At 54.0% G+C, this 26,966-nt stretch overlaps 2 protein-coding genes and 1 long non-coding RNA gene across 4 annotated transcripts in view; 2 read left to right on the top strand and 1 right to left on the bottom strand.

Annotated features, from left to right (window-relative positions):
• TRPC7 (transient receptor potential cation channel subfamily C member 7) overlaps positions 1–4,814 on the top strand; it is a 123,242-nt gene extending 118,428 nt beyond the window's left edge. The window contains exons 10-11 of the mRNA XM_067731820.1: positions 2,065–2,140; positions 4,113–4,814. Coding sequence (XP_067587921.1) covers positions 2,065–2,140; positions 4,113–4,282 — 246 coding nt within the window. The 3' untranslated portion in view covers positions 4,283–4,814. The remainder of the gene's footprint in view (positions 1–2,064; positions 2,141–4,112) is intronic.
• LOC137221698 (uncharacterized) overlaps positions 1–22,801 on the bottom strand; it is a 31,044-nt gene extending 8,243 nt beyond the window's left edge. The window contains exons 1-4 of one of the 2 annotated variants that reach the window (XR_010942121.1): positions 11,128–22,801; positions 5,432–5,531; positions 4,986–5,073; positions 3,565–4,252 (exon numbers count right to left, since the gene is read on the bottom strand). This is a non-coding gene — a long non-coding RNA (uncharacterized lncRNA). Of the gene's footprint in view, positions 1–3,564; positions 4,253–4,985; positions 5,074–5,431 lie in introns of both variants that reach the window. The other variant, XR_010942120.1, reaches the window with a different exon arrangement.
• A 224-nt stretch (positions 22,802–23,025) lies between these two features.
• Positions 23,026–24,757, top strand: SMIM32 (small integral membrane protein 32). The gene has a single exon (XM_067730112.1). It carries the CDS (start codon positions 23,669–23,671, stop codon positions 23,978–23,980), a length of 312 nt encoding a protein of 103 aa, XP_067586213.1. The 5' UTR covers positions 23,026–23,668; the 3' UTR covers positions 23,981–24,757.
• Positions 24,758–26,966: the final 2,209 nt, after the last annotated feature.

Raw genomic sequence — 26,966 nt, 5'->3', positions numbered from 1 at the left:
GGAGAAGTCACCTCGCTCTCTGAGCCTCAGGGACCTCATCTGTAAATGGAGACGACAACCCCTATCTCACCTGGTTTCTGGGAGGATTCCATGAGGTCATTTTGTCAAGGAGGATAACACAACTCCCGGGCTGCAGGAAGTACTCAACAAATTTGTCTTAATAATAAACACATACTATGAAATCTTTTAAAGTCATAGTTTAATCATGTTGCACTAAAACACAATGTGCGCGTGAAGCCAGGAGGATGACAGCTGCTGCCGTAGCTATGAAAGGATTCTGCTCGGCTCCATCACAGAAAAGGGAGCTCTCCACTTCCATTCTCTGGTTTATAATTTTATGTCGTAAATATACAGTCTGTTTAATGGATGGATCCAGAAATGGAAGGACCTCTAATTCTTGACGTTTTCCTTTAGAAAGGCAACAACCTTTAACTAGATGCCTTTGTCTTATGTCGGCCTGAAAGTTTGCAGTAGAATACTTCCAAATTTCTTATTCAGTAAGAATGTCAGATACTTGGGTATCTGGTTTGTTGGGGTTTTTCCCCCATGAGAACTGGTTCAGGACAACGTTGATTTTGTTTTGTTCTTCCAATTCAAAGTGAAAAGAGCATCGAGTCCCACAAAAGGCACAGATTCTTAAAACTCAGGTGACCTGCCTTATTGACTACGAGACCATCGGTGAGAAATCTAGCGTTGCAGTTTAACCACCAACAGGACGAGACCCAGGCCTCTCAGAGAAGCAGCAGCATGAAGGCAACTCACTAATGAACGGTTCAGCCTGAAATTAGAGCACGACACAAACCACAGAGCCAAGCGGACCACCAGCAGGGGCTGAGGAGGGGCAGAAGTGGCCCCCATGAGCTGGCTCAGAGCTCAGTGTCCCGGGATACTGAATCATGGCATCACAGGGCTGGAGACGCCTCCTTGGCAAGGCTGTCACCATTAAAGGCCCTGAGGGGACCACCAGTTGGTGATAACGATGAGATCCATCCTCCAGCTCTCTACATCCCGGCAGCTCACTTCTCTTCTACTTGCAAGAAGCTTTTCCTGAGCCCAGGTAGTCAGAGAGAACTTAGCCACCTGCTTAACCTCACACAGCAAAGCTGGGGACAGAATTCGGGGCCCTTCAACCTAGCAAATGCCACCTCTGTCCCCTCGGTCCTCAGAGCGAGCAGGCCAGTCGGTCACCAGAAGGGATGCCGAGGAGCAGGGAAGCCCCCCCTTCACGGTGCTGCTTGGCTCCTAACAGCTTCAGAAGGCTCGGCCACCAGAACATTTTTAAATCCTGCGATATCGCAGGAACCCTGGACCGACCAGCTGGCGAAATGCAAAGTTCACCGCCTGCGGTCTTTCTTACACTTGGCTCTATTCTTGGTGGCTCTTAACTGTGTGTTCCTGCCTCCTTGGCTTATAGAGTCTGCATAATAAGTGGGACCTCCAGCGTGACTGACAGTGTGACAGTGTTGGGCATGTGGTGAGACTTCAGGGAAGCGGTATCTTGGCCAACCCTCCCAAGGCTGTATCTGTCTCTGCCTCTGGTGGGAATTTTCCAAAGTACAGTGGACTGGTCCTCCGTGCCTGGTTCTGACTGTGGGCTAAGCGAACCTCCCCTCCTGCCCAGCAGCTTGACGGAGGCGGCTCCACCGGCACTGGCCTGCTAAGGTTTCCTTACTGCCCCGTGATCGCATCAGTTGTTGAAATACAAGAAAGTGTTTCGGAGCTCAGGCCCCGAGAAGAGGGCATGATGGGCTAAGGTCACAAAGGCCAGGGTACAGGCAGGCCTAAGGACCCTCAAGCAGTGCCCGTGGATCTCAGGTGATTCTGTCTCTCTCCGTGGCTGGGCCTCCTGCCACCGAGAGTACCCTGTTTTCACAACCCGGGCTCAGGTGGTATTGAATCCAGAGATACTGGAACCTTCCCCACTAGGCAGGGCACCCCTCGAAAGTGAGGCATCAGACAAGGGAGGACCCCCGTGCTGACAGGCGCCCTGCAGGAGGGAAGGCACTCACACCTACAGCACAGGAGCTGGGCTGGTTTGATCCCTTCCTTATGTTCACATTTCAGAAAATCATGAAACGGCTCATAAAAAGATATGTCCTGAAGGCCCAGGTGGATAGAGAAAATGACGAAGTCAATGAAGGTAAGCGATTGGATCCATCTGCTGTAGGGCGGAAGCCAGACGTGGTCTCACCAGGCTAAAGTCAAGGTGTTGGCGGTGGGGCTACGTCCCTGTCTGGAGGCCCTGGGGAGGCTCATTGGGCTGTTGGCAGAATTCAGGTCCACGGAGTTGTAGGACTGGCGTCTCTGTCCCCTGGCTGACCATCAGCTGGGGCTGCCCTTAGCTCTGACCTTAAAGCCGCCCCCCAGTCTTGGCGTGTAGCGCCTCCATCTCAGCACCAGCAACAGGGCGTGGAGCCCCGCTCACAGCAGTTGCTCTGCCTTGTGCAGGCACGGCTGCCGTGAGTCGGCCTCATGTCCCTGGAGCTCAGGATGGCCCCGAATTCTTCATCCCCTGAGCACACATACAGACAGCAGCAGACTGTACACCTCTTTCAGATTCTGCGGCAGCCCCGGTTCTAGCTAGCTCTGTCCTGTCTCACTTCCTGGCTCTAAGAAGCTACCAACCAGGAGTTTCTCAAAGAATCCCCCACCTCAGAAGCACTTGATAAGAATGCGGATCTAGAGCCCACCGAGACCTAATGCATCGGCGTGGCCTGGGGGTCTGCGTCGTGATAAGGATGCCAGGTCATCCTGATGCCCACTGAAGTTTGCAAACTACATTATTTTCCCTGTGTGGGTTATCTTCCAGTCTATTTTAAGCAGTTACTCTTAAACGAAAAGCAAATTACCATACACCAGGTAATTAATCTTCATGAGACACCTGGGACAAGTATTTGCCACCTAGAAAGAGCCTCCCGCAAGAGTGAAGTCATGAAGTCTCTCCCTTGCCAGGGCCCCAGGGGCCTCCGGAAGGAGCCTAGTCATTTAGTGACCCTCTGCTTCATCCTGGGACATCCACAGTGCAGCCTCAAGGTCAGCAATGACCGAATGGCCCCGGGGGCTGACACTGTCTAGGAGCCGAGCAGCAGCCCACCTACCCACCCCTACTGTTGGGTCTCAGATACAAAACTGCCGGGTGTCATGGCAGCCAGCTCCCCACAGCGTGTAACGTGATTGACAGGAAGGTACCTGATCATAGAAGGTGGGGCTGCCCAGGTTCACGCCACTAGAATCACACCACGAAACTGGGGCCCAAAGAAGCCCCCATGGAAAGAAAATAGGGGATGTATGCTTTTGTCAAAACTGGCCAAACGGTACCTTTAAGACCTCTGCATCTTCTGTGTATAAGGCATACTTAAAAAACACGTATAGTTAATGTGACACTTGAGCCAAGTCCAGTATCTCTCAAACCAGGAGAGAAACTTTCGACTCCCTTTGTGCTTAATAAGATGATTCCCACAGCCCAGGCCCATGTGGATTCCTAACCACATGGTTCGCTGTGGAAAGAAGCGGAAGACCCTACCTGTGGTCCCTTGCTAGAGAAAGAGGAGAAGGCAGGCCTACCGTGGCGCACCGGTGAGGGATGCTGCTTGCGTGGTGCGGACAGACTCTGCCCCTGTGAGGAGGCCTGGCTCCACAGCCGCAGCCACTGTGCTGAGCTGATCCCCTCAGACGCTTGGGAGCTTCTCCTCCCTGAGACGACAGAACAAAACATGGAGCATAATGAGAAAAAAATGTTTCAGTTAACGAGGGTGTTGCTTAGAGTCTTGAAATCTGCTTCTAATGGCTCCAAAACCAGCATTCTAACAACCGTGATAAATCGGTGTTAGCAGGTCACAACCCTGATCTTGATTCTTCCATCTACCCCAAACCCCTAATGGAGAGCGTGACCAGGAATGGGAGAGGGGTCTTAAGCAGATGAATGAATGGTCCTTCGTCGGTAGAAGCTGAGTGGGATTTAGGTCAAAACAGAGCTCCCGTCCCCTAACCTCCACCCTTGGTGGGCTGGACCAGTAGCCTGACATTCTGTGGGAAGGATGCACGCCCCAAATGCCTATGGGCTGAGCCCCTTCAGCAGGCTCATCTCACCAAAATCTTATCTGTCCTTGCAGGCGAACTGAAGGAAATCAAGCAAGATATCTCCAGCCTGCGCTATGAGCTTCTTGAAGAGAAATCTCAAGCTACCGGCGAGCTGGCAGACCTCATCCAACAGCTCAGCGAGAAGTTTGGAAAGAACTTAAACAAAGACCACCTGAGGGCGAACAAGGGCAAAGACATTTAACAGCCTGCATCGGCACCTGTGACTTCTACCAGCATTCCAAGGCCAGGTGGGAAGCCCTGGCCACCAGCCCTGGTCGGGAGGGCCCTGGGCCACTCCTCTAGGACTCTAAGGGGACCAACTGGCTCTGTCCTGATCAGCCTTGCTGACATCTGCAGCCCAGTGGCCTGCCTGGACCCAGAACTGTTGTGAATCTAGGCTGTTGGGTGAGAAACTAGACCACAGGAGGAGGGGAGGAAGTGCCCCCCCCGATGCATGTGACACCTTCAGGCCAGTCACAGTGACATATGTCCCTGTGGCCAGCGCAGGAAAAGGCCATCTCGGATGCACACTCGTGCCCTCCCACTGCACACGGACTGCAGCGCTGTCTGTATCCAGGAAGCCATCCTGGATGGCTCATGAGGCCATCATGCCTCATCCCATGCAGCCCTGCTCACTCCCTCCCCGCCACCCACATACATCCAAAGGAACTGGGAGGTGACCTGTGATCTATTCTTAAGTGCCAGATGAGAACACAGATAGCCTAATAGCAAAAGCGCTCTATTTGTTTATATAAAAAAAAGGTTTAAAAATCCTAAATCAAAAATTGTACTGTAGGTAGCACTGTTCAGAGAACAACGACAAAATCCAAATGATGTATTTTTACCTTTATTAAAATTATCTTGTATTTACTATTTTTACCTGAAATGGAAAGAAATAAAATTACCTCATAATAGCCTGGGAAGCCTCTGTGGATGCGCTGCCCTCCTGTTGTCCTGCGTCCTCTCTGGAGGTGGCCTTGGGCATCTGCTGCTCTGGGAGGAGAATGAGCAAGTGGGAGGGGGCAGGTACCACCCATGGGAGTGACGCAGCCAGGACCCCCACCTCCAAGCCTCTCCTCCTGTCTCCAGACCTAGTGACCCCAACCTCCCCAAGGTCAGGAAGGAGGCAAAGGAAATGGTGAGGGAAGCGGAATGTTTTCTCCCATCCCACCTCTCCCGCTCTCCCCTTGAGTGGCAGGGGAAGGGGAGCCTGATGAAAGGAGCCTAAAATCTTTCCGGCGGGGCCTAGGTGTGAGTAGGGAGAGCAGCCACAAGAGGGCGCCCCAGTCCCGAGCAACGCCCATTCTGAGCGGGCTAGAGGAGATGCCACTGGGCCCCAAGGATCACTTACTAGTAACACCAGCTGGATGTGCTGAGTGAGCGCTTGCTGTGTACCAGGCACTGTGCTGAGGGCTCTGCATGCATCAGTCCACTGAACCCTCACAGCAACCCTATGAGGAGGAAGAGGATCAGGTCACAAATTCAGATGCCTTGCGGACAACCTGGGTGGGCCAAACAGGTATGTGCGTGTACATGTGCATATATGAGTGTTTTCTATATGCATACATAGGAGACTTGTGTTTTGTGATATGCAGTATATCTTCAGAGATAAAACTGTTTACTTATCTCTGCTCTAAGAAAAGTGCAGATCAACTGGGGTGATAAACAGAACTGAATTGGTCCCAGCATTGAGGTGGCAGGAAGAGGCCATGACAACCCAGACAGCCATGCCCTACCTAAAGCAGGCACAGACACCAAGCCCAGCTAATTGTTGCCATAAGGAATGCAGGCCCAGTGTTGCCAAATCTTCCGCATTTCTAGAGGGAAAAAAGCCCACATTTGTTGGGCCTTGGCAGCCAAGACGGGTGACCGGAGAAGTTGCCCTGAAATGTGACTCCAACCCAGGCCTTCCTGGCACCAGTACCCAGTGCTCAGCAAGAAGGTAGCAGAGGCGTCCGACAGGGATCGGGGGCACATGTATGTGCAGGGGGCCTTACAGATGTAAACTCTGGTCCAGGAGTTTTCCACCTGGGGTCTATGTGAGGGTCCATGGATGGATTTCAAAGAACCTGCGAATCCTGAAGTGCCCATCAAGTTGTGAGCTTGTCTTTGTGAGGGTGCGTTGTTATGGAGAGAATACCTGCAGCTTTTCTCAAAGGCTCATCCATGCTCCACACCCCCCCCCCCCCCCCCCCGCAAAAGCCTGCAGATGATGACTGAATCCCTTCAGCAGAATCTCCCGGGTCCCTTGCTAAGTATCGGGGATGAGACACATATGTGTCCAGTGGGGGATAAATCAACTACTCTTCCCACAAAGCACACCAGCCTCCCTGACCAGGGGACAAATGACCAACACTTGTGGAAGATTTCCTTTCCGATCCCTCCCTTATCATCATCAGAATGCTAATAAACATTTCTAAGATGCATTATTCAATTTCCCTATCTGCCTTTTCTACCAGAGGCAGCTGGCAACCCTATTTTTCAAGTCCTGGGGTGATCTTTTCCTATCAAACCCAAGTCTCCAATTTGCCCCTTAAGGAGATAAAGGAAAACAAGTCCCACTAAGTAACTGAAAACTGGGAACGAAAACTAGCAGCGCCCGTTAGGCCCTGGCTGCCACATCTAGGGGGGGTGACGGTAGTCCAGGAACGGATTCATGGCTGCCAGAGGGTGGTGCAGGCGGGGAGGGACGTCTCTTTCATGGAAAGCTGCTGGAGAGGCCTTGGGACCGAGGGCTGGCAGAGCTGGCAGCCTGGAGCCGGAGGCAGGGGCTTAGTGGTTTTCCAGGCACTGACGACCTCCCTTACTTTCCCCCATTTCCTTGGCTCCTGTGGAATTAGCCAGGCAGGAGAAGCAGTTCTTGGAGAGACGAAACAGGAGACAGAGGAACGGAGTCTGGGAAAGGCACAAGTACAGAGAGGGGGAGGAGAAAGGGCCCAGGCCCCCCCCAGACTCACACTTCCCAAAGCACCCGATCCGTCCCCTCGCAGCCCTCTACACAACAGTCATTATTTAGTCTGTAACTTTAGTGTATGCTTGTAACCTGTCTCCCAGTGCTGTGGGGCTCCGGAGAGGCAGCCCTGTCCAGGTTTCTGGGTAACCAGTGGTTAAGCGTCAAGGTCTCCAGTGACTTGTCACCTTCCGATGGTTCCTAGTAGGACCTGACAGATCCTAGTAACACTTCCTGGGCAAAAACCCCCAATTAGTACCCAGAGCTATTTCTGAAGCAGGAGAGCTCACACACTTGAGAAAGCACAGCCGGCCTCCTCTGCCCATCACAGAGCACCTCCCTCCGTCCCAAGGGGGCCCAGGAGACAAAACACTGGTCAAAGCAGCCCAGGCCGAAGGAGATTCCCTAACCTGGGTGCGACTCTGCAAATGTTCCTCCCAGCGGCTGCAGGCCTGGGAAGCCCGGGACAGACACCTCCAGGTCTGCTTGCCTCAGGGAGACTGAGACACCTTGTCCCACTCAGGAGCTCAGCCTCCGTTGTCTGGTTAAAAATAAGCAGCCTCACGGCCTGTCGCTCCTGAAAGCACTCATTAATGCTTCTGTAAAGGGTAGAGCCTGAGGCTCTGGGGGGCTGACAGGAATTAGGAGTTTTGATCCCGCTGTGGCAGGCAGGCCACGCCCCATTCTATGTTTATCCCATCCCTTCCTCTTATCCCTTGAAGGGTGATCTACTAGCGAGAAGGGACTCCAGGAGAAGCACGCGGACCTCAATCAACCCAGGCTGGTTAACCAGGCAGCAAACCCCCTTCCGCCCTCTCTGCAGACACAGCAAGCTTCCGAGGTTCCCCAGCCTCGAAGCAGAGGCCGCCTGGCTGGCTCTTCCTAGGTAAAGGAGCCGGGTTTCTCCCTCTGCTTTCCCACCGGTCAAGCCACAGGGATGTCCCAGGCCCTTTACCTCAGGGAAAAAATGACAGAGACGCAGGGAAAAAAGAAAGGTGTCTAGATCTTAGGTTCCCAAAGGCCTGAGTCTTTAAAGAAGAGAGAGGATTGAGGAAAGAATCAAAACGTTTGAGAGAAGCGGTGTTTGAGGAGCTAGGGCTCTCCCCTACCCAGCCCTGCTTCCCTCAGAGGGGGCAGGAGAGGGATGGAGGGGAGGGCCTGAGAGCTGAGAGGCCAAGGCAGCCTGGCCCTGCCTGTGGAGGAACAGTGCTCAGGGCCATAGAGTTGGGACCACAGCTGGAAGACCAGGTCCTCACCCAGCCGCCCTCCGTAGGCATCCAGGGAGGCAGGAGCAGGAGGGGGAAGGATGGGGCTCCCCGGAGCAAGCGGGACAGGCGTGGAGGGCACTCTCATTACAGTACGATTAAAAAGTACGGATTCCACGTCCTCAGAGTGTCTGCATCAGGAATAACTGGGCCCAACGAGCCCATCAGCTGTGCCCACTGACAGACGAGGCCGTGGGTCCCGTGGCACTGACCCCACACGCTCCCAGGCCAGCGGCCTGCCGTCCCAGCAGTGCGCTGGGGAAGCAGAAGGCCAGAGAAGGCCTCATATATGCAAATAAAAGCACGCCAGGACTCGTTCAGGTGTCTGAGTGCAGACTCAACACTCACAGGGTAGATAGCACTGCTAACTGTGCCGCTTCCACCCAACCACCTCCAGGGCCCTGTGTGCTCGTGGATAAAGCAGATGAAGGCAGGGCAGGCAGGAGTGGAGTGGGGGAGGGCACGAGCGTGCAGGCTTTGTAGTGGCTGTGACCCCTCTTTGGCTGGAAACAGATCTCACCCCAACCGCAACACAACCTACCAGAGTACCCCATGCCCCTGAAACCAACACAGCCCCAAGCCGGGTGATCACATGCCTGCCCTGAGATATCTATGCACACACTGAGAAAGAGAGATCTTTTTTTCCAGTAGGGTTGCTGCACAGGGGAATGTGAATCTGGGACACCAGTAGACCCCTCCCTGCCACACAGACAGGCTGTCTGCAAATGAGGTCACAGATGAGAAATTAAGGAGAGGGAAGAAGTAAAGGTTGGAGGGGAGTGGGGAGAGGAGAAAAAAAGAGGGAGAGGGAAGAGAGGAAAGGTGGAGAGGGGAGCTGTGCCACATTCTCACCCCTGATACCCTTCTTCCTGAAGCTCTTCCTACATCTGAGGAACTGTTCCAGAAGCCTTCTCAGCTTTGCTGCCAGATAAAGTCTCATGTTTGTTGATGCTAGTTTCCACTGGGTTTCTGGATGTCATTTACATCCTCAGAATCCTGATGAACACAAATGACTCCAGGACTTATTTGCCCCATCCTCCCCCTGGGGCTGTTTTGCATTTCTGTAGTTAGAGGAGCAAGGGCCAGAAACTGTCAGGGTTATTCTTCTTGAGACTCTAAAGAAGACACGGTGGGTGATGGTATCAGTCTGGTTGAACTGGTCAAGAGTGAATCCACAAGACGCTGGACATACTGGCTGCTCTGGGGCCCAGGTGATGGGTGCAGCTCAGGACCGGGAGAGGATCCAGAACTGGCACCCTGGGCACTTCTGTGATGGACAGTGGCCCCAGTGAGGCACCTCTCAACAGCTTTGCCGGCAGTTAGTAGCGGGGAGACCAAGGGGGGCCAAAGCAGAAAGCGGGACGAGGCAGCGGGCATAGTGACTACAGTTATCACCCTTGTTTGGGGGGCTAACCACTCAGAAACCCCCAAAATAACCAGCAAAGAGTTTGAGGATAACCAATTTCTGGCTGACGAGGTTCCTGCTCTAAGGAGGAAATGTAGCCTTACTTGCAGGTGCAGGCTGGTGAAGTGGACTATTCAGGTTACATAAGTAACGATACAACTCAATACTGGATTTGGAGGACTTGTGCTGCTATCGGTGAGCTTAGGTCGTTGAGAGTAGCATGAATCCCAGCAGCTGTACCAGAGACTCATAGGGTTTTCAGACTGGTGGTGCTGGGGGAGCAGTGACCACCCCAGACCGGAGCTGGGTCAGTCTCCTCAAGGGAGGAAGCAACTCCTGATCACTTCAAGGGTACAACAGAACAGAGCCCCAGGGTTTCACTCTCAGCTCCAATCAATCACAAGACAGACATCCCCGCAAACCACAGCCTCGGGTGGCTCCCCAGCCTGCAGAACTAAATTAGAAGCCCCCAAGGCCTGTGGAGCCCGGCTGAAGGTGAATGTTCTGAGAGCCGAGCTGCTTTTTCAGACACGTCTTCACGTAAAGATGCTCACAGCATCATCGCTGTCTGTCACAAGAAGCATGAACAGAATGTGTATTCTGAGCCTCAGCAAAGGCCATGGGGCTGGGGGGCCAGAGTGTCTCATGATGTCCCTCTCCAAAGACACACGGACGTGGTTCCTGCGCCCTGGGACTTCCGAGCCTCCAGGTGAATGGCAGCGACTCAGAGGTGAGTGATTCCCATTGTGCTGAGGCTGCAGCGAGAGGCTGGTACAGATCAGTATTCTAGTCACTCTGGACACATCCTCAATTTTTCTCCCAAAGGGTAGAAATACCATTTTGCTGATTCTTAAAGACCCTCCAGTCTGTCCTCTCCCTGCATACATACATATGACATGAAAGATTCAGCCTGAGGTGAAACAGAAGGGACCTCTTCCAGAAAACGGAGCCGAAGGTTTGAGACAAAAGCCCAGATGTGTGAGGAAACCAAGGGAACTGTCACTCCCCACACAGCCCAGGTGCACATCTACCCACAGGGCCCCGGACCAGGTGCCCGCAGCTCTGAAGAGACCCGAGGCCACGCCAAGACCCCGCTGGTCACCCCCGGTGCCCACCACTTGGTCAGAGACGTGAGGAGAGGGGTTTGGAGGTGAGAATGAGCTCTGGCTCCCAGCACTCTCCAGCCAGAGGAGGCAGGGCCCCCCACACGCTGTCACACGGGTCCCCTGGCGGCAGAGACCTGAGGCAACCCAAGCAAACGTGAAGAGTGACAAGGTCTGTGGCACCATCTTCATGGAGCCTGTGCAGGGGCTCCCACAGGCCTCTGCGGAGGCCACCCCCTGAAAGAGAAGACCAGAACTGACATGCAAGAGGCAGCATGCGTGTGCAGCTGTGCTACTGCAGAAAGTAACAGAGAAACTGCTTACCTGTCAGGCCTCTGAGTCTCCTCTGTACAGGCTGTGGTCGCCCAGGGACAGAAGCCACCGTTGGCACAGAGCAGAGGAGCGGGGGTCTCTGGAACTTCCCCAAGTCACACCCCAGGCCTCCAAGCCCAGCAACACTGGTGCCAGTGGAAAGAGAGCAGGTAAACACAAGCCTGGCTGCTGCCCTCTTCTATGATGTACGGGGGTGACTTCCCAAGAAAGAAAGTGAGGTTGTGGGGAATTAGCACATCAGGGGCCCCCAGAACGCATGCCTCTGCGGCCGCCTGCCTTTGCTTCTTCTCCTCCCACGTGGACGCTAGGCTTGGTCCTGTGACTCGGGGGGTCCGGCTGAGCACCAGCAGCGGCTCCGTAAGCAGGGGCTCGTCCTCGTGGTAGGCGGCTGCTACGTCGTGGAGGAGCTCGGCTGCACAACTCACTGTGCAGACACCGTGTGGAGAGAAACCTGGGAGGGTGAGAAGCCTCTGGTCCTTTCCAGTGGAGCCAAGCTCCCAACTGAGAGCAGGCTCGGCAGCGGGTCAGCCGCGGGGAGCAGAACCGCCCAGCTGAAGCCTGTCAACCACGGAATCACGGGAAACAATAGAGTGTTGTTTTAAGACTAAGTTTGGAGATGGCGTCTCACCCAAGCGGTAGATAACTCAAACAAAGGAACCGAAGCATGGTCCCCCCACCAGAGGAGAGGAATCTTACCCATTCACCCCAAGAGAATGACTTACTCCTGGGGCCTCAATCAACAGCCCAAGAACACAAGTCAGTAAGTGTTAATGAAGCCACAGTGTGGGCTCCCATCTACCCAGGTCAGCTTTGCTCCACCTGGGAAGAAATCCTGTTTCTGTCCACCAACAGAAACCAACAACACCGCTCTGGCCATCTTGTGGAAGGAGGCAGGCTTTGCTGAACAAGCTGAATGCAGCCAGTCAGCGAAGCCAAGCCCTCGGCTGGGAGTGGTTAAGTAGATTTGTGAGATTTTTAATAAGCGTGGTGGACAGTACAGAGGCGATGTCACAAGACAGTCAGTGAATCGTTGCCTAGCGGGCACAGATAACCTTCCCTTCGATTCCCAGCCTTACAGCTCTCAGAGCACTTTCACATCCCTTATCTCACTTAATTCAAACAACAACCCAGCCAGGTGGGCAGGGCAGGATTTGTTATCCTCTTTGCATAGAAAAGAGCTTATGCGATGCAAGGGTCCCATTGAGTGGAAGTTCAACCCCCGGGGCCCCTGAGCCTGGTGAACGGGACTCGGTGCAGGGTGGGTGCCCATGAACACAGGTGAATGGGAGGGGTGCCCTTCGGCTGGGCAACATGTGTAGAAGCCCTGTCCTGGGAGGCAGCCTGGGGCAGGAGGGACAAGTCTTTCAGGGCATTTCTCAGTGCAGTCCTAGGACTCCCTGCCTCAGAATCCCTGGGGACACTTGCTGATACTGTAGATTGCCAGACAGGGAGTGAGCCTAGGAATCTATATTTTAAGATGCTCCTGAGGGTCGACTGTATTTGGACACCATTGCTACAGAAGCCCCGTTGCCAAACAGTATAGTTATCAAGTTGCTTGACTGATGGGCACTCGTGGTCTAGCGCTCTTGCTAGCTCTCTTGTCTTCACCAAGGTGAAGTTTTGGAAGGATGTGTAACATTTGGACATGTAGAAAAGATGGGGCATAAAGAATTGGAGGCACTAAGAAAAAAAGTAGGGATGGGCAGTTCAACCCCACTCTATCCTATGTTGCATAACCATTATCAAACAGCATCATTATGAAGTGAAAACACAGTAAAGGGACTGGAAACACTAACAGGGGCTGGGTAATAACATTCTCCAGGGATGGCCTTGTTTGGATTTGGTGTCCTGTTTCTTGGAGGTGAGGAAATGTCATGCCTGCACGGGGGCACAGGCAGAGAGATGCCTCTGTCCTGCGAGCTTAGGGCTCACCTGGAGTCAGAGAGCAGATCCCTGAGCAGACAACCTGCCCCAGTGAGGACAGCAAGCTTCCTGGATGTCCTGGGAGGGACCCCTCATCCCTCCATCTCCTCCATCCCCATGCAGGTGGGTTCTGCCAACAGAAATGGCAGGGAGAACGCTCCAAGCTCCCACCAGGCTGAGCAAGTTGCTTGGGGGGCGGGGGGAGGTCCACTTCTCTTCCCACCACAACTAATTGGGGGAGGGAGGGAGAGCGGGGAAAGACACACGGCTGAGATCCGTTTTTTATTTTTATCACCCTTTCCGACTCTTTGTGATAGAATCTGAGCCACTTCTGTTGTGTATCAGGAAGAAATGTGCTGCTTAAGTGTGTTTGTAATTAGACCCAGGTAATTCGGTCTTTAATAATCAGCACGTTTCTCCCTCCAGCTCACTAAGCCCTGCTCCGGCCACCGCTCTATTTTCATCCCGGCCCCCCTCCCAGGCAGGGATGCCTTAAAGGGGCCCACTGTCTTAGCATCTTCTCCTTTTCTCTCCAAATGGCCTGACTGGCCCACATGGGCCTTCTCGAGCAAGGGCTCTGAGGGGCCCGAGCAGCAGATTCTGGGAAAGGGTGTCATTTGGGAGTCTGGACAGTGGAAAGGCCCAGCCCACTCACCCTCTGGCTCAGCAGAGCCCAGCCTAGACCCTCCTACCTGGGGGGGAGGAGAGACAATCTCCCCAACGCCAAAAATGATAAGAGTATCTCTTCCACCCTGGCTGTCCTCTCAAGTGGGTGCAGAGAGGACAGGAAAGTGTCCTTGGTGACGGTGTTGTCGGTGTCATCATGACTCCAGGACTCCTGACTAGGGCCGCTACCTTCCTGGGCTCCAGCCCCACCTTCAGCCAGTGCCTGCCAGGTTGGGGCAGGGAGGAGGCTCAGAGGGGCTGAAGGAAGCGTGACGGATGAGGCACTTAAGGAACGAGGACCCCAGAGAGGGGAGAGAGATAAAAAAGCAAATTACAGTTTTTAAAACATTATTATTCTCATTTAAATAAGCAAACATGGTCACTGGAAAAATTTTCAATAACCTCAGCACTCAACAAGGAGAAAAAGAAAATTGCCCTTAATCCTACCATGCAGAGATCATTATTAGGAGGTATTTACTTATGGTTTTCTTTGCATATTATATCAGTCTTAATCCACAACCTCAAGTGGGTAAGAAATGTCCCGCTACTTTTCCATGAGTCGATTTCTGCAAGGATCCTGCCCCTGAAGTGGTGGAAATCTCAGTTCCGAGTCCCCACACCTACTTTCCTGGCCCTGAGCTAAATCCTGCGGACTGAAGGTGGGTGGTCCTCCCTGCACCGGTGTCCACCACCGCTGTTCTCTCTGCTTCTGAAAGGTCAGCCCTGCAAGCCCCTGCCACACAGACCCTCATTCCCATCCAAAAGACGTCCTGAGGCAGGTCCTGCCACTCTCATGGCCTCCTTGGAGCACTGGCACAGAAGCCCTCCTCTGTCTCCCAACCGCTGTAGAGCCAGAGGAAGCTAGCTGTGCCCCCTCCCCTGGCACTTCCACATATGCTAAGCTGAGCTTGCAGGAGTTATTCTGCCACCTCGCACCCGGTGGGGCTGGGGGAGCCATCCACACTCTGGGGGCTTCTGCCTCCCTAGGGCTCTACCCAAGAAAGCTATCTATTATCTCCCTCCGCACCCTGTTCCCCAAAACCCTCTGCGTTTCTGTTCTCCGTTCCAAGGCAGAGAGCCCCTGCACTCCCTTCTCAGGGACCCACCAGCATCTAAGGTCGCCTCGTCTTCCCACCAGCTCTCTTCTCCTCACCTCCCTCCCGGCCCTGCCCCCAAATCAGGGAGATCTCTTCTAAGGGCTACCACATAAGGTTAAGCAGTGTGTGCACTGCACAAATGTGGCCTGCTATGGGGTAGGGCACAACCAGAGGCTAAAATCTGCCCTTGCCCTGGCAAGCAGAAAGGCACCTTCTCACAATTCACCCACAGGTGCCATATGTGCCAGCCACGGCCCTGCCCTCACTCATCATGTCTTGTTCCAAACTTTATACCAAGGCCTAGACTTTTGGTACTCAAAAACCAGTAATTTGACTCCTTTGTTAAATCTGTCATTCCTTCCCTGAGGCAGTTAATGTTGGGCAGTCTGACTGCCGTCTGCCTGCAAGCAAGGATCACAGGTGTCAGGGCACGCCGGAGGATGCCTTGGTCAGTGCTTGAGGACATATCTCACACACACACACACACACACACACACACACACACACAAACACGCATGTGCACTCCTAGCTCCAAATGCTAGATTCAAATCTTCAGGGTTGAGACAGAACCTGCATTTTAAAAGCTCCCAGGTGATTGTGAAGGGGTTTGGGGAGAACGGGTACCATAAGGGGAAACAGACCCAGTCCCTGGAGAACACTACCCCACGGCTCAGCAACCCTTGTGGGGCAGTGCAGGACACTCCCTTACTTGCCCGGGCCGGTGAACTCAGGACCCCACCGGGCTGGATGGGGGACTGTCATTTCTCAAATGCCCTTAACACTCCCATGCATCTTCCTGTTTTCCCTCTTTGGTTGCAGTTGAGATGTTGAGAAAATCCACTCAACACTGTATCTGGGGGAGTGTCATTTTAAAGGCTTTCTCAAAGAAGGACCAGATGATTCCCAGTCATCCAGCCCACTTCTCCCATCCAGCAGAGACAGCCTGCAGGCAGCCTCCTTAGGGAGTGGTGGGAAAAGCCCCTTCCCCAGCAGTACTGAGGTGCAGGGACCACGCATGACTCTCCAGAAGAAACCTTCTCAGATGGAGACCCCCTAACTTCTGACCTGGGAGCCTGAGCCCCAGGGGAGGAACAGGCCAAACTTCTTGTGCCTCAGCATCAAATGGCAATGCTAATGTAGTTTCTAATTTAGGTTTGAAAATGCCACTTAAAGGACAGCTTCAGTTCTCTCACTTAAAACTTTTTTTTAAATAATCACATTTCCTCATGAATCAGGCCATGGGCATATTTGTCCCTCCCTCCCTGTGAAGAACTGACAGAGCAAAAAGGACATTCTCTCAGGTTTCTTCATGTGAATCAGCACATTCTTTAGCACCAATGTGCTGCTTCTTCAGTCGGGGGTCTTTCTCCGGCCTGTCCCCACATCCATGGTCCCGTCTGCTCGTAGCCTCTGACCAGGATCCGGACCCTGTCACTCCCCGTGCTAAATAACCAGCCAGGCTGAAAGGGGGAGTACAATGCGAGCCCACGTGCTGACATCTGGACATTCCAACCCGTCTCAATGTCCTGTCAAACCCCTAGCAGAGGATGGAAGACTGAAACTAAATCGTTACTGCTTGCCTGCAGGGTTTGCTCCAGGATGACGTTCATTGTCTCCTTTACCCTTGTTTATATTTTCTCAGTAATGACCAAATACTACTTTTACAACAGAATAAAAATCAAGGGGAATGAGTTTCATTTTAGAAAGGTCAGTGGGAGCCACCGTAGGTCACTGACTCGGACAGTGACCTAAGGATAACAGGTTCCCTCTGGCAGAGGAACATGTTCAGGATGGATCCAGCTGGATTTACGGTTCACATTGACCTGTCATGTGTTTATAAAATTTGCAAAAGCAACAGCTAAGACTATTGTTTTCCACTACAAATTCCCCCATCACACTTTTCCTCAGGTTGGGTGGCGCTGAAGGAAACGTGGAAACTCGGGCAATCCAGCTGAGAGGAGGCCAAGCTGGAGATACATTTCCTCCAAGTGTTAGTGCGTGTAACTAAGTGGTTTCCAGTTACTTTAGAGGTAAGGTACCGCCAGCCCTCCACTGGGGATCCCAGGAAAACTCCCACCACTTCAGCTCACAGGTGTCAGGACACGAAGGTGCAGGGTCAGAGGGGGGACCAGATATGGAGTTGTCACCAAACACCGGGTACCGAGGAATGTGATGATGGAAGGGAACTGTGGTTTGAATCGTATGGCCCCAGAAGCCAGTCTGGATTGTCTTCCTGGACTTTGGATCTTGGTCAGCTTTTTCATTTATTTTGATTCTTTCTCATTCTAAATAATTATTTACATTAAAACCTAATTTGGGGGCTTGCCTGGTGGCGCAGTGGTTGAGAGTCTGCCTGCCGATGCAGGGGACACGGGTTCGTGCCACGGTCCGGGAAGATCCCACGTGCCGTGGAGCGGCTGGGCCCGTGAGCCATGGCCGCTGAGCCTGCGCGTCCGGAGCCTGTGCTCCGCAACGGGAGAGGCCACAACAGTGAGAGGCCCGCGTACCGCAAAAAAACAAAAAAAACAAAAAAACCTAATATTGTGCTGTTGTTCTCAGAGAGGGCCCCTGAGATGCAGAAGCTGCAGGCTCCACAAAACCTGCATCTGCCCCTAAGGATGGACCACAGAGCACAGGGCAGGGCAGCGGGCTCAGCACCTGGGCCGTAGTAGCCCCCGCGGCAATGCCGACGGCAATGAGAGGACACACGTGAACTTTATACCACTGACCACAAAAACAAAGCACTGGCTTTGAGGGGGTCTGGCTGGGACCCAGGGCTCTGACCTTAGCCCAGACTCAGAACCCAAGGGTGCAACTCTCACCCTTGGAAGACTCTGAATCTGAGGCACCCAGTCAAAGCCATCAGTAAATAGCTGGAGACTGTCGGGGGGCGAGGCCAGAGAGGAAAGGTTACCAGGGGCTGGGGGCAAGGAGGGGGGCTTCTGAGGAGAGGTGAGTCTGGCTAGGATTTCAACCCCTGGCAGCTGTCCCTTCCTTCAGGCCTCAAGAGCCCCATGTGAAAGGTCACCAGTCCCAGCAGGGGACAGATGATGCTACTCTTGACCACGCTCTGAGCCCAACTCCGCAAAGCTGCATACATCCTGCCTGACGGGGCTCTTCTGACAGGCCGCCCACTGGCCTGCATGAGACATTTTTAGCTTGTGGTGCTTCCTACCAAGTCCTTCCAAGCCCTCTCCTCTTAGAGGTGTCAGACCCGCACTGTTACCTGGAGGCTCTCCCAGTGTACTCCAGCTCCCACACCTTTTATCCTCAACAGGCATTTCTACCAGTAAATCTCTTGCATGTGCTTCTCAGAGGATCCAGACTGACACAGGACCAAACTGGATTTTTCCTCTTGCCATCATCAGAATAATTAAAGCTGATTATGAGACATTAACTTTCGCATTGTGTGATTCGATGATGTTTAATGCCGTACCCACGTGCCATCTAAAATAATCTTGCATGCCACTTGATGTATGCGTACCAAACCTTAGGCAATTCAATCCAAAAAGAGCCAGCTCTTCCTGAGTGAGTTCCTTTGCCCTGGCCTCACCACCAAGCCCCAGACCTTTGCATGAAGTAGTTCTCCAACATGCCACAGATGGGGTGGGTTGGGGGGCCTCTTAATTGACTGAACGTACCCCCACCCTGCCTTGCTGCCGGTCACCACTTCTGGGCCCCAGGCATCCCCTCTGGCTCTCAGTGTCCCTCCAAGTGTAACCTCACAGGCCAGGTACCCCCTGCCTTGATACAGGGACCAGAGGGCCCCAGCCAGAAGGCCAGGTACCCCTGAGCCTGGCTACTAATCTCAAGCAACAGTCCTGTTCCTTTTGGCATAGGCTGGCTCCATGCCAGCTTCAGCCTACATCCCACTCTTGGCCAGAGCAGTGGCCTGTTCCTTAGTGTGCAATGACCCTACTCTGACTCCACCCAACACCCGGTCAGGCCCAGGCAGCAGCAGGAGTGCAGGTTCACCTTCACGCAAACCCCTGTCCTTCCCACAGGAGGCTAGGTGATGGCGCCCGGGGGTGGCAATATGTCTCAGCAGCCTGCAAGCCTTGTGTCACTGGAACCCACTTGGCTGGAGGCCACACAGCCAGAGGGACTCAGAAAGGCAGGCGAGGTCACATGTCACTGAAACCAAAGAGAAGGATGTTGAGGCACTAACCAGTGAGACTTTGTCCAAAAAATGTCCAGAGTCACCCCATCACCAGAGACAGAGCCAGCACCCACAGCCTGCACACCCAGGTCCCAGGCAGCCCGTGAATCATGTCACTGACCCTTCATCTCACCCCCTGACCTTAAGAGACCCACAGGCCCGTGGGATCAGAGGACAGAGGTGGAGATGCCCTTTCTGGGATTGGAGACCTTTTGTGAGCTCTTTCCTTCCAGAACCGTCTCTCCCTCATACCCCACCCTTTCTCCAGTTTTCCTGTTTCACAAACCAGACTGCAACCCCTCGAAAGCCCTGGCATGACCATTCTCCAAACCCACTGCTGTCTGCTTCCATTTGGAAAATCACTTCATTTCAGAGCCTGGGCTTGGCCTACTTGCTATTCAGTTCTTAAAATGGACATTCTAAAATGCAACCTTCAGTCACAAATCACTATGGTTGCCAAAGCCATCTGTACCAAACAAAAACGAAAACAAACAACACAAAACCAAAAACACACACAAACCCAAACAAAACAAAACAAAAACATTGCCAAGGGCGATGGTTACAATAAAAGTCTGCAAGCAAGGGCACCACCAGCGTTCACAGAGGATGCGGAGACCACTCCACTCCAGCGGTTAAATACTCACAGTACACAGGGAAACCAACACCAGCAGCAATGAACTCCAACCTCAGACAGCAACACTTCACCCTTGATCTTCACCCCAGCCTCTTGGTGATGCTGAGTGCTTTAATAATAATTCCCCTAGTGAGCAGAAGAAATAAAAATAGCTTTACCAGGCACCAAGGACCGGTGCAGCAGTTTATGAAATCCTGGGGCTGTAATGCTTGCAGTCTCCCAAGTTTCCATTTAACAGCTAACGAATGGCCCCATCGCAGCAGGAAAGGCACCCTTGCCTCGCCTCTCTTGGTCTCTCCGCAGACAGGCCAGCAGGGAGGGAGCGTGTGTCACTCAGCGACCACGTAATGGGGAAGAGGTCCCGCAGGGATCCCAGCCCTGTGACCTCTGCCTGTCAAAGCCAACCTCCAAGGCCCTTTATAATCTTTCCCGAGACTTAAATGTATGGGTACACAAAGCTTCCTAATGGAAGGTCTCTCTGGCTTGTGTAAAGAGCTGTGTAAACTTCATCTCTGCATTTACTCAGCACCAACCTTGTTTAATTTCCTGCCTGGGGATGTTCAGGGAACGTGACCATCCTCTCTGAACATCTTTTGGAAAAGAAACAGTGCCCTCCCACTTTGGGACCAAAGGACCCCCTAAAAAGGGCAAGATACCTCCTCCAACTTTACCAACAGGAAAGACGGTTTGACCACACTCTCTGTTAAGTTTCTCACTAGCAAAAGCAGCTTAAGACTGAGTAGATGAGAACAGACTGCCTAGTCTGAGGCTCCAGGGCACCCTGACCCAGCCGTGTGACCTTGGCAGGTGACACCAGTCCTCGGGGCTGCAGCTTCCTCCTTGGGAAAATGGAGGTGCTAGCGTGTCTGTCTCACAGGTTGTGAGCAGCAAGTGCTTGGCCTATGGAAAGAGGTGTGAACCGTGGCTACTAGAACTGCTCTAAATTGGAGGTGGCCCACCACCTCCATTGCAGACTCTGGAACCCAATGCCCAGGTTCAAGTCCCAGTTCCTCCATTCACAGGCTGCAAGGCCTGCAAAATGCAAAATGATGATGAAAAGCAGCAGCTCTGACGAAGGAATGCACATTGCCAGGGACCCCAGGTGCAGAGATTTCCCTGCCCCACCAGGAGCAATGGAGCTGCAGTGACCCTCCATCCACACCAAGTCCTCTGCAGACACCCCCTACTCTTTGCCCACTTCCTGAATGATCACAGCACAATTTTGGAAACCAAAATCACTTACCATAAACCCTTACTTTATAGCCCAAAAGGCTGAGGCCTGGCCCAGATTCCACTTAGGACCTCCCAGCTGAGGCACCCAGCCTTCCTGCCACTGCCTGGTTGTCTTACCTGACCTCATGAGCAGGGTGGAGAGGAAGCCGGGGGTCAGCAGGGCCACCATGACTCCCCACACAAACATATGCAGGAAGTTCCAGGCCAAACCACAAACTAAGCTACAAACCAAAAATATTTTGATGTTTTTCTTCATTTTATATTTTTCAGATGGGCACAATCTTTAATGAAAAAGAAAATTTTAATTTTGTTGTACCTTAAGAAACAAACAAAAAACCCAAGACCCAGAGGGTTACTGACAGCAGGGGCTTCACCTGGATAAAATCCCCTCCATCCAATCCACATGCTGCTTCTCCCCTTGGCTGACGGTGTCCCTGAGGAAGCTTCTTCCGGTTTCACATAATGTCCCTGGGATCCTGCTGGCTGAGTAAAATGCTATCCCAAATAGCTCAGGCCTTCAGAGAAAGGGACTCTGCTCCCTGCCTGAGCAGCCCACATCCACAGCTGCTGCATCACTGTTACGTGGAGGCTGTCCTGTGCTAACATGGATAAACCTTGCCCCTCTCGGAGCCAGCTTTCCCATCTGGAAGATGAGAAGTTGGCCTAAGCAGCGGCCGGGCACAGGGGCTCAGGGCCCTATGCCCTTGGAGCACATTGGGCAGCACCCCAGGACCAAGGTGGGCAGATGGGGTCATGCTAAGTCCTGCCAGGTCCCACTCTCCACCTCACACCCACACCCACCCCCATGCTCAGGGAGGCTCCCCACAGGCCTTGTCCATGGAACTGCAGGAAAACACTGAGGAGGGTCTCCGGAGCATTTCTGCACCTCACTTAGCAAGCAGTCAAACCCTCTGTAGGGTCAGGACAGGCCCACAATTCAGTGTTATACAAAGAGCTCGCAGAGGCGTTTCTCCTGGGCTGAGCTGGGCTTTGTGGGAATGCGCTCTGGCCGAGGATGGCCTTGCACACCTTGCTTGCTCTTGTTAAGCCTGTGGGCAGGTGCGAGGTGCAGTGGGGAAGAGGCGAATAACGAACTCATCTTCCCACAGGTTCCTGCAGCCGGTGCTCACCAAGCTCTCCCACATCCTGTACCCCTTGATGGGGGAAGGAGGTGTGGGGGAGGGAGACAACGCTGTGACCTTGGCTGACCCTGTAGGGGTCTCAGAGCTGGGACTAGGGTGAGGACTGAGGTGCCCAGGGTGCAAAATGGAAGGAGGCACACTCCCTCCTGACCCTGCACTTGCAGAACCTTGAGGGCGATTGCCTCCTTGAGCTTCGTGCCAGACCATGACAGTCCAGGGCAGTCAGTGCTTCTTGAAGAGTGCAGGGGCTGCGGTGGCCAGGCCACTGGTTCCCATTCTAATCTGGGGGGCTTGGAAAACTTCGCAAAGGAAGTGAAGAGTGTGGACTCCCGGAAAGGAGACACCCCTTGGTTCTGCTGACTGCTCACCCCTGTCCTGGCCACCAAGCCTTTGCCAGGGCTGCCAAGGGCAGGTGGGCCATTGCCAGCATCACGTCTTCCTCTTGCCCTCTGTGCCTGAGCAGAACAGGCCAAGGGCGCTGATAAAGTGAGCTCATGGTGGGGAAGCACATGTGTCCTCAGCTAGAGAGGAGCCTGGGCCCACGGAACCAGCCCCAGCTTGTCTGGGAGCCCTCTGCCCTTACCCAGGGCCTCCCTGCCCTCCCCAAACTACCCAGTCTTGGGACTTGGAGCCAACCAGGCTGTGCCTGGAAGGAGAATGTCCACAAGAACAAAAACAGGTATCCATGCCTATCTGAGTCTGGTCTCTGAACCGGTTGGCTGTCCATATTGTCTCTATTTTGCGTGTGTCTCTATTCTCAGGTCTGTAATCGTCTCTTTGTCTGTCTTTCCATGACCCTGTGTTTTTCCTCCCTCCCTCTCTGTGTGTCCTTCTGTCCGAGAGTGATGTGAGGCCAGGCGCGGCGGGGGGGTGGGGGGTGGGGGTGGGGGTGGGGTGTGTGTGTGTGTGTGTGTGTGTGTGTGTGTGTGTGTGTGCATACCTGTCCTCTCTCGCTCTCATTGGTTCGCAGCCGCTCCCCGGGGACAGCCGCCGCCAGTCCCGCCCCCCTCCAACCCCCCCACCCCCCGCCCTGGACCTGAGCGCGCGGGCCGCCTCAGAGCTCAGTCTCCAGCTCGAGACAGGAGCGCAGCAGCCGAAGCCAGCGGGGACAGGTTCTCCGCACACCCGGCATCTCAACAGGGACTCGAGGCTGCAGAATTGCTCTGAGACTCAGCGGCGGCAGCGCGGGAGGACGCGGAGGACTCCCTGTCTGCGCCCTCTGTGCACTCGGCTTCTGGCGGCGCCCAGCAGGGATCCCGAGCTGCGGCCACACTCACCACTCAGCTTTCGCCGCCGCTGTAGCCCAGGGGCGCCCCGGAGCCCGGAGCTCACCGGAGCTGGGGTCCGAGCTGAGAGGGCGGCCGTAAACCCGGGTCGCTGATTCGGGACCGCGGGTTGCGACGGCGAGAAACCCGAAAAGTCCGGGGGTCGCGGGCGCCGAGCCGTCCAGCTCCGAACCGTGGGGTCCACCATCCCACGGGGAGGGCAGCTGAGCGCGGCTGGCTACGGAGCGGCGGCGGCCCGGGGGCTCCGCGGTTCCGGCGACCCCGCAGGCACCTGGCTCACGGTCAGTCACCCGTAGCGGGAAGAGCAGGGCACGCCATGGAAGCGCGGGGCGGCGCCGGGCGGCGCAAAGCGAAGTGAGGCGGTCGGGCCGGGGTCGGCGGCCCCGCGGGCCATGTACGGCGACGTGTTCAACGCCACGGGCGGCCCCGAAGCGGCGGTAGGCGGCGCGCTGGCCCTGGCAACCACGGTCAAGGCGGAGGGCGCTTTGCCGCTGGAGCTAGCTACCGCGCGCGGGATGCGGGACGGCGCGGCCGCCAAGCCCGACCTGCCTACCTACCTGCTGCTCTTTTTCCTGCTGCTGCTCTCCGTGGCGCTCGTCGTCCTCTTCATCGGCTGCCAGCTGCGCCACTCGGCCTTCGCCGCGCTGCCCCACGACCGCTCGCTGCGGGACGCCCGCGCGCCCTGGAAGATGCGGCCGGTGTAGCGGCGGAGCCAGCCACGCCGGCAGGCGCCCGGTGCCGGTCTCGCCACCAGCAGTCGGTGTGAGCCAGGCAGGGTGCATCTGACGCCCCTGGGAACACTGCGCCCTGACCCCAACACCCTTCCCGCCCTCGAGCAGCACCCTGGGCGTCAAGGGAGTAGGAGGCGTTAGGAGGCTGTAGAAGGTCCCGATCCTCGTGGCCGCAGGGAACTAAGGTTCTGCTTCCCTGGAGGACTCTGTCTTCCCTGGAGGACTCTCTCTTCCCTGGACAGCGGACCCAGCTGAAGGGGTGGGGGGGCGGGCAGGGGGTGCCTTCCTGCAAGACGGCGCTCCTGCCCGTACAAGGGAGCCTTTCTCGCCGCCCGCTGACTTCCCTACTTTGCATACCCAAGGGGCAGGCGCTGTGAGCGCGCAACTACCCGAGCGCGCAGCCAGCCCGGAGCTGCCTGTCCGGAGTCCCCGGCCCTGCAGCCGTCTTCTTACGGCTATTACCACCTCTCCCACTCTTTGCACCGAGAGTCCCACTAGGATCTGAGTGTGAACTCAGCCGGACTTGGGAATGATGGCTCTCGGAAGCTTCGTCCCCTGGGGAAGGAGGGGACTCGAGTTTCAATGGGTCCCGCCCGGGTCTGAGGACCCAGTTTCTCTGCCCGCACGCGCAAAGGGGAAGCCGGTCTAGAGGCGCAGGGTCCCACCTGCAGCACCCTGTGGTCAGGAAATAGTGTCCTCCATCTCCAGAGGCCGCATTTCTACAATAAAACCTCACCGAATTAGACCCAGTGCTGACGACGCTCTGGTCATTGGTTGCGCCACTTGGGAAAGGGGGATAAAGGGCAGGGCGATCCTGAGCTGAGGCTGAGACCCAAGCGCAGCGCGCCTCCCACCTCCCTGTGGCCCAGGTCAGTTTTAATGATGCTTGCTCCTCTCCAGCTCCACCTTTCCCCAGGGTCAGTTACTTGCTCTGGCAAGTGTCTTCCGAGTGGGTCTCAAAGAGGAATTGCTGCCTCATCTGCTGAAAAAAAAAAAATTCCCTCTAATAGGGCTCCATGGAGACCTTCCCTGTGGGGTGGTTCCTCCCACCTGGCATCCACTCCGTCGCTCTCAGAGCCTCTCTGGGCCTGAGCCCTTCCAGGAGCCTTTTCTGGACCAGAACCACCTGGTGAAGGAAGGGCCTGAGGGTCAGGCAATGGGGGCAGCTGCTCAGCACTTCTGCCCAAGGTAGACAGGGAGGCCAGCTCTGGAAAACACAGCAGGAAAGCAATGGATGAATAAGCCCAGCTTGGAGGAGCAGATTTCAAAGAACCTGAGAGGGAATAGAAAGAATTGTGATAACCTTGACCATTTTCAAAGTTAATCTAATTCTAGGGAGAATTCTTTACGGTGGTTTAAAAGTTTCAGGAGTCACCTGGCTCATTAGGACACCGGAGCTTAGAGAATGTTTGACTTAAAGGAGATTTGGTAGATTATCTAATCGAGTAGTTTTAAACCATTTAGGGGTCACTCCGATTTTGAGAATCTGAAGAATACTAAGGACGCCTGTCAGGCAAAATGCATACAGGCACACAATGCTACAAACTTTTTGTGAGGGTTGACACTGAAACCCATCTAAGGACCCCAGCTGAGGCTGGGAAAAGACTTGCTACGGCTCCAGTCTCAGGCTAGGGCTCCTCACCACCACTCCTCCTCAGCCAGTGCCCAAGATCCCCTCCTGCTCCTATCCCATGAAGCAGCAGAGATGAGCAGCTGACAGTTCATCTTGGGCTTGATTACCCATGTCTTGGAGAGCTAACACCAACCAAGCCCTAATGGAGCTAATTCTATGATAACCTCACAGAACAGTTTGGTTTTTGGAAATGTAGCTAAACCTTTCTAGCCTATAGTAATGGTAACTCAGCTAATCCATGTGACCCTTGGTTGCAGAGAAGACAAAATGGAATAAATTTTAAGGAGGTATGAGAGCCCTGGCTGGCATAATGAAATCACACACTGCTGATATGCGGGACCCTCCAGCTTTAGTCTGGGGTCTGTGAGGGGTAGGAGACTAATGTAGAGATAGCGTATTCCGCCTCCACATCTCCCCATGGATAGATCTCAAGGCAGTATGCAGAGTGGTCAGAAGCACAAGCTCTGGAGTCTGTCTGGCTTTAAACCCCAGCTCCACTGCTCACTGGTTGTGTGACCTGTGCAAATTACTTAATCTATCCTAGCCTGTTTCCTTATCTGTGAAATGAGTATTATATCACCTAGCTCTACAGGGTTGAATGTCAAATGATATAATCAGTGTAACATGCTAGCACTCAAATATTAGCTGTTATTGTAACTGAGCCTTAGGCTTGAGGCAGCACTGCCGAAGGGAGAAGCTGACCCACAAACAGGATGTGCTCTCACCACAGCTCTACTGTGACCACAAAAAAATGCGGGGGTGGGGGGGATTATCAGTGGACTTCTGGCTTAGAGGTCATCTGAAGTTCCTGGACCAGAACCAGTTGAAGCCAGAGTGATCCAGGAGGTTCTTGGGATCCCGTAATACAACACTGTCCCAAGGCAGCAAGAGGTTAAAGCTAAAAAATGCTAAGATGGAGATAACTTGGAAACCATCTTTCTGATGTCTCTACAGGGTTTCAGTGGTCTTAGCCACCTCAGCCAAAGGTTTGCCCACTTCAAATGAACAGGTACTTCTGGAAGAAATTCCTAAGGAATTGCACCGTGTAGATCTGGAATCTAGAAACCAAGCAGGGTCAGTATGAAGAACTGGACTAGGGTTCTGCTTTTTGCCAGGGCTGTGACCCTAAATAATTTCATTCTCATCTCTAGGCTAGTGTTAGACTAGTTGAGCAGTAATGGGTCCTTTGTCATGTGGGACCTAGACCCAGATTCTCCTCTGGAAAGGATGTAGCTGAGTTCATGTCTGTCTTCTGCTGATATGCAGGGTAAGTGGACTATAACGTGGTAACTGGACATTTAGATGGGTATCAGGAAGGTCGATCTA

Source organism: Pseudorca crassidens, chromosome 3, assembly GCF_039906515.1.
Source record: "Pseudorca crassidens isolate mPseCra1 chromosome 3, mPseCra1.hap1, whole genome shotgun sequence".
Taxonomy (NCBI): domain Eukaryota; kingdom Metazoa; phylum Chordata; class Mammalia; order Artiodactyla; family Delphinidae; genus Pseudorca; species Pseudorca crassidens.
This window is presented reverse-complemented; position numbering and strand designations above follow the sequence as displayed.